This window comes from Procambarus clarkii, chromosome 15 (genome assembly GCF_040958095.1).
Source record: "Procambarus clarkii isolate CNS0578487 chromosome 15, FALCON_Pclarkii_2.0, whole genome shotgun sequence".
Classification (NCBI taxonomy): domain Eukaryota; kingdom Metazoa; phylum Arthropoda; class Malacostraca; order Decapoda; family Cambaridae; genus Procambarus; species Procambarus clarkii.
In genome coordinates, this window is record NC_091164.1 from 21,605,572 (window position 1) to 21,611,389 (window position 5,818).

The 5,818-nt window shown below is 57.7% G+C and overlaps 1 protein-coding gene across 1 annotated transcript in view; it reads left to right on the forward strand.

The window, feature by feature from the left end:
* Window positions 1-5,129, forward strand: part of LOC138364972 (neuroblast differentiation-associated protein AHNAK-like) — a 6,355-nt gene extending 1,226 nt beyond the window's left edge. The window contains exons 2-3 of the mRNA XM_069325059.1: window positions 1,087-2,228; window positions 2,672-5,129. Of these exons, the coding sequence (XP_069181160.1) occupies window positions 1,087-2,228; window positions 2,672-5,129 (3,600 nt within the window). The remainder of the gene's footprint in view (window positions 1-1,086; window positions 2,229-2,671) is intronic.
* Window positions 5,130-5,818: the final 689 nt, after the last annotated feature.

Genomic DNA, 5,818 nt, shown 5'->3' on the forward strand with positions numbered 1-5,818 from the left:
GAGAGGCCGACGACGCTTCAGGGACCGTTCAGAGGAGCGCACATTACTTGAATATAATCTCTGATAAACAAATTATCAACGTCACTGAGGCGCAGCTTTTCCTCTTGGACCAACATTACCGCCCTGGGCGTCAGCACGTTCACACATTTAAGTACGAAGGCTCCCAGGTTACAGCTCCCAGGTTGCAGCTCCCAGGTTACAGCTCCCAGGTTGCAGCTCCCAGGTTACAGCTCCCAGGTTGCAGCTCCCAGGTTACAGCTCCCAGGTTGCAGCTCCCAGGTTACAGCTCCCAGGTTGCAGCTCCCAGGTTGCAGCTCCCAGGTTGCAGCTCCCAGGTTACAGCTCCCAGGTTGCAGCTCCCAGGTTGCAGCTCCCAGGTTGCAGCTCCCAGGTTACAGCTCCCAGGTTGCAGCTCCCAGGTTGCAGCTCTCAGGTTGCAGCTCCCAGGTTGCAGCTCCCAGGTTACAGCTCCCAGGTTGCAGCTCCCAGGTTGCAGCTCCCAGGTTGCAGCTCCCAGGTTGCAGCTCCCAGGTTACAGCTCCCAGGTTGCAGCTCCCAGGTTACAGCTCCCAGGTTGCAGCTCCCAGGTTACAGCTCCCAGGTTGCAGCTCCCAGGTTGCAGCTCCCAGGTTGCAGCTCCCAGGTTGCTGCTCCCAGGTTGTAGCTCCCAGGTTGTAACTCTCAGGTTGTAACTCTCAGGTTGTAGCTCTCAGGTTGTAGCTCTCAAGTTGTAGCTCCCAGGTTGCAGCTCCCAGGTTGTAGCTCCCAGGTTGTAACTCTCAGGTTGTAACTCTCAGGTTGTAGCTCTCAGGTTGTAGCTCTCAAGTTGTAGCTCCCAGGTTGCAGCTCCCAGGGTTGCAGCTCCCAGGTTGTAACTCTCAGGTTGTAGCTCTCAGGTTGTAGCTCTCAGGTTGTAACTCTCAGGTTGTAGCTCTTAGGTTGTAGCTCTCAGGTTGTAGCTCTCAGGTTGTAGCTCTCAAGTTGTAGCTCCCAGGTTGCAGCTCCCAGGTTGCAGCTCCCAGGGTTGCAGCTCCCAGGTTGCAGCTCTCAGGTTGTAGCTCTCAGGTTGTAGCTCTCAGGTTGTAGCTCTCAAGTTGTAGCTCCCAGGTTGCAGCTCCCAGGTTGCAGCTCTCGGGTTGCAGCTCTCAGGTTGCAGCTCTCAGGTTGCAGCTCTCAGGTTGCAGCTCTCAGGTTGCAGCTCTCGGGTTGCAGCTCTCAGGTTGCAGCTCTCAGGTTGCAGCTCTCGGGTTGCAGCTCTCGGGTTGCAGCTCTCAGGTTGCAGCTCCCAGGTTGCAGCTCTCAGGTTGCAGCTCCCAGGGTTGCAGCTCTCGGGTTGCAGCTCTCAGGTTGCAGCTCCCAGGTTGCAGCTCTCAGGTTGCAGCTCCCAGGTTGCAGCTCTCAGGTTGCAGCTCCCAGGTTGCAGCTCTCAGGTTGCAGCTCCCAGGTTGCAGCTCTCAGGTTACAGCTCTCAGGTTGCAGCTCCCAGGTTACAGCTCCCAGGTTGCAGCTCCCAGGTTACAGCTCCCAGGTTGCAGCTCCCAGGTTACAGCTCCCAGGTTGCAGCTCCCAGGTTGCAGCTCCCAGGTTGCAGCTCCCAGGTTACAGCTCCCAGGTTGCAGCTCCCAGGTTACAGCTCCCAGGTTGCAGCTCCCAGGTTACAGCTCCCAGGTTGCAGCTCCCAGGTTACAGCTCCCAGGTTGCAGCTCCCAGGTTGCAGCTCCCAGGTTGCAGCTCCCAGGTTACAGCTCCCAGGTTGCAGCTCCCAGGTTACAGCTCCCAGGTTGCAGCTCCCAGGTTACAGCTCCCAGGTTGCAGCTCCCAGGTTACAGCTCCCAGGTTGCAGCTCCCAGGTTACAGCTCCCAGGTTGCAGCTCCCAGGTTGCAGCTCCCAGGTTGCAGCTCCCAGGTTACAGCTCCCAGGTTGCAGCTCCCAGGTTGCAGCTCCCAGGTTGCAGCTCCCAGGTTACAGCTCCCAGGTTGCAGCTCCCAGGTTGCAGCTCTCAGGTTGCAGCTCCCAGGTTGCAGCTCCCAGGTTACAGCTCCCAGGTTGCAGCTCCCAGGTTGCAGCTCCCAGGTTGCAGCTCCCAGGTTGCAGCTCCCAGGTTACAGCTCCCAGGTTGCAGCTCCCAGGTTACAGCTCCCAGGTTGCAGCTCCCAGGTTACAGCTCCCAGGTTGCAGCTCCCAGGTTGCAGCTCCCAGGTTGCAGCTCCCAGGTTGCTGCTCCCAGGTTGTAGCTCCCAGGTTGTAATTCTCAGGTTGTAACTCTCAGGTTGTAGCTCTCAGGTTGTAGCTCTCAAGTTGTAGCTCCCAGGTTGCAGCTCCCAGGTTGTAGCTCCCAGGTTGTAACTCTCAGGTTGTAACTCTCAGGTTGTAGCTCTCAGGTTGTAGCTCTCAAGTTGTAGCTCCCAGGTTGCAGCTCCCAGGGTTGCAGCTCCCAGGTTGTAACTCTCAGGTTGTAGCTCTCAGGTTGTAGCTCTCAGGTTGTAACTCTCAGGTTGTAGCTCTTAGGTTGTAGCTCTCAGGTTGTAGCTCTCAGGTTGTAGCTCTCAAGTTGTAGCTCCCAGGTTGCAGCTCCCAGGTTGCAGCTCCCAGGGTTGCAGCTCCCAGGTTGCAGCTCTCAGGTTGTAGCTCTCAGGTTGTAGCTCTCAGGTTGTAGCTCTCAGGTTGTAGCTCTCAAGTTGTAGCTCCCAGGTTGCAGCTCCCAGGTTGCAGCTCTCGGGTTGCAGCTCTCAGGTTGCAGCTCTCAGGTTGCAGCTCTCAGGTTGCAGCTCTCAGGTTGCAGCTCTCGGGTTGCAGCTCTCAGGTTGTAGCTCTCAGGTTGCAGCTCTCGGGTTGCAGCTCTCGGGTTGCAGCTCTCAGGTTGCAGCTCCCAGGTTGCAGCTCTCAGGTTGCAGCTCCCAGGGTTGCAGCTCTCGGGTTGCAGCTCTCAGGTTGCAGCTCCCAGGTTGCAGCTCTCAGGTTGCAGCTCCCAGGTTGCAGCTCTCAGGTTGCAGCTCCCAGGTTGCAGCTCTCAGGTTGCAGCTCCCAGGTTGCAGCTCTCAGGTTACAGCTCTCAGGTTGCAGCTCCCAGGGTTGCAGCTCCCAGGTTGCAGGTCCCAGGTTGCAGGTCCCAGGTTGCAGATCCCAGGTTGCAGCTCCCAGGTTGCAGCTCTCAGGTTGCAGCTCTCAGGTTACGGCTCCCAGGTTGCAGCTCCCAGGTTGCAGCTCCCAGGTTGCAGCTCCCGAGGTTGCAGCTCTCAGGTTGCAGCTCCCAGGGTTGCAGCTCTCAGGTTGCAGCTCTCGGGTTGCAGCTCTCGGGTTACAGCTCTCGGGTTGCAGCTCTCAGGTTGCAGCTCTCAGGTTGCAGCTCTCGGGTTGCAGCTCTCGGGTTGCAGCTCTCAGGTTGCAGCTCCCAGGTTGCAGCTCTCAGGTTGCAGCTCCCACATTGCAGCTCTCAGGTTGCAGCTCCCAGGGTTGCAGCTCCCAGGGTTGCAGCTCTCAGGTTGCAGCTCTCAGGTTGCAGCTCTCAGGTTGCAGCTCTCGGGTTGCAGCTCTCAGGTTGCAGCTCTCAGGTTGCAGCTCTCGGGTTGCAGCTCTCGGGTTGCAGCTCTCAGGTTGCAGCTCCCAGGTTGCAGCTCTCAGGTTGCAGCTCCCAGGGTTGCAGCTCTCGGGTTGCAGCTCTCAGGTTGCAGCTCCCAGGTTGCAGCTCTCAGGTTGCAGCTCCCAGGTTGCAGCTCTCAGGTTGCAGCTCCCAGGTTGCAGCTCTCAGGTTGCAGCTCTCAGGTTGCAGCTCCCAGGTTACAGCTCTCAGGTTGCAGCTCCCAGGGTTGCAGCTCCCAGGTTGCAGGTCCCAGGTTGCAGGTCCCAGGTTGCAGCTCCCAGGTTGCAGCTCCCAGGTTGCAGCTCTCAGGTTGCAGCTCTCAGGTTACGGCTCCCAGGTTGCAGCTCCCAGGTTGCAGCTCCCAGGTTGCAGCTCCCAGGTTGCAGCTCTCAGGTTGCAGCTCCCAGGGTTGCAGCTCTCAGGTTGCAGCTCTCAGGTTGCAGCTCTCGGGTTGCAGCTCTCGGGTTACAGCTCTCGGGTTGCAGCTCTCAGGTTGCAGCTCTCAGGTTGCAGCTCTCGGGTTGCAGCTCTCGGGTTGCAGCTCTCAGGTTGCAGCTCCCAGGTTGCAGCTCCCACATTGCAGCTCTCAGGTTGCAGCTCTCGGGTTGCAGCTCCCAGGTTGTAGCTCTCAGGTTGCAGCTCTCAGGTTGCAGCTCCCAGGTTGTAGCTCTCAGGTTGCAGCTCTCGGGTTGCAGCTCCCAGGTTGCAGCTCTCAGGTTGCAGCTCCCAGGTTACAGCTCTCAGGTTGCAGCTCCCAGGTTGCAGCTCTCAGGTTGCAGCTCCCAGGGTTGCAGCTCTCAGGTTGCAGCTCTCAGGTTGCAGCTCCCAGGTTGCAGCTCTCGGGTTGCAGCTCTCGGGTTGCAGCTCTCGGGTTGCAGCTCTCGGGTTGCAGCTCTCAGGTTGCAGCTCTCAGGTTGCAGCTCTCGGGTTGCAGCTCTCGGGTTGCAGCTCTCGGGTTGCAGCTCTCAGGTTGCAGCTCCCAGGTTGCAGCTCTCAGGTTGCAGCTCCCAGGTTGCAGCTCTCAGGTTGCAGCTCTCGGGTTGCAGCTCCCAGGTTGCAGCTCTCAGGTTGCAGCTCTCAGGTTGCAGCTCTCGGGTTGCAGCTCTCGGGTTGCAGCTCTCAGGTTGCAGCTCCCAGGTTGCAGCTCTCGGGTTGCAGCTCCCAGGTTGCAGCTCTCAGGTTGCAGCTCTCAGGTTGCCGCTCCCAGGTTGCAGCTCTCAGGTTGCAGCTGCCAGGTTGCAGGTCCCAGGTTGCAGCTCCCAGATTGCAGCTCCCAGGTTGCAGCTCCCAGGTTACAGCTCTCAGGTTGCAGCTCCCAGGTTACAACTCTCAGGTTGCAGCTCCCAGGTTGCAGCTCTCAGGTTGCAGCTCTCAGGTTGCAGCTCTCAGGTTGCAGCTCCCAGGGTTGCAGCTCCCAGGTTGCAGCTCCCAGGATTGCAGCTCCCAGGTTGCAGCTCCCAGGATTGCAGCTCCCAGGTTGCAGCTCCCAGGATTGCAGGTCCCAGGTTGCAGCTGGCAGGTGAAGGGAAGAGCGTGACCAGTGGGTGAGCAGCGTGAGTGTGAGTGCAGAGAGCCATCACCGCCCTGGTGGGTGGCGGGCAGCGGGACACATGTGGGTCCCCAACTCGATGGTTCCTTACTCGTCTTCATTAACCATTTCGTTTCGTTCCTTAACGTTGTCAACATGGGAGTTTAGAGTTACAACACATACACAAGGTCTTGGGTTAATGATGGTTAATTAAGTCTAATGTTGTTTGGTCGTTACACATCCAACATGAGGTCGTGTGTTTAATGTCGCCTGATCAATTTTAATAGTGTTTAATTAAGAGTTTCAGATCCAACAGTAGGTCTCGTAGGGATTACTGGTGACTGGTAGGGATTACAGGAGAGTGGTAGGGATTACTGGAGAGTGGTAGGGATTACTGGTGACTGGTAGAGATTATTGGAGAGTGGTAGGGATTACAGGTGACTGGTAGGGATTACTGGAGAGTGGTAGGGATTACTGGTGACTGGTTGGGATTACTGGTGACTGGTAGGGATCATTGGAGAGTGGTAGGGATTACTGGTGAGTGGTAAGGATTACTGGTGACTGGTAGGGATTACTGGTGACTGGTAGGGATTACTGGAGAGTGGTAGGGATTACTGGTGAGTGGTAGGGATTACTGGTGACTGGTTGGGATTACTGGTGACTGGTAGGGATTACTGGAGAGTGGTAGGGATTACTGGTGAGTGGTAGG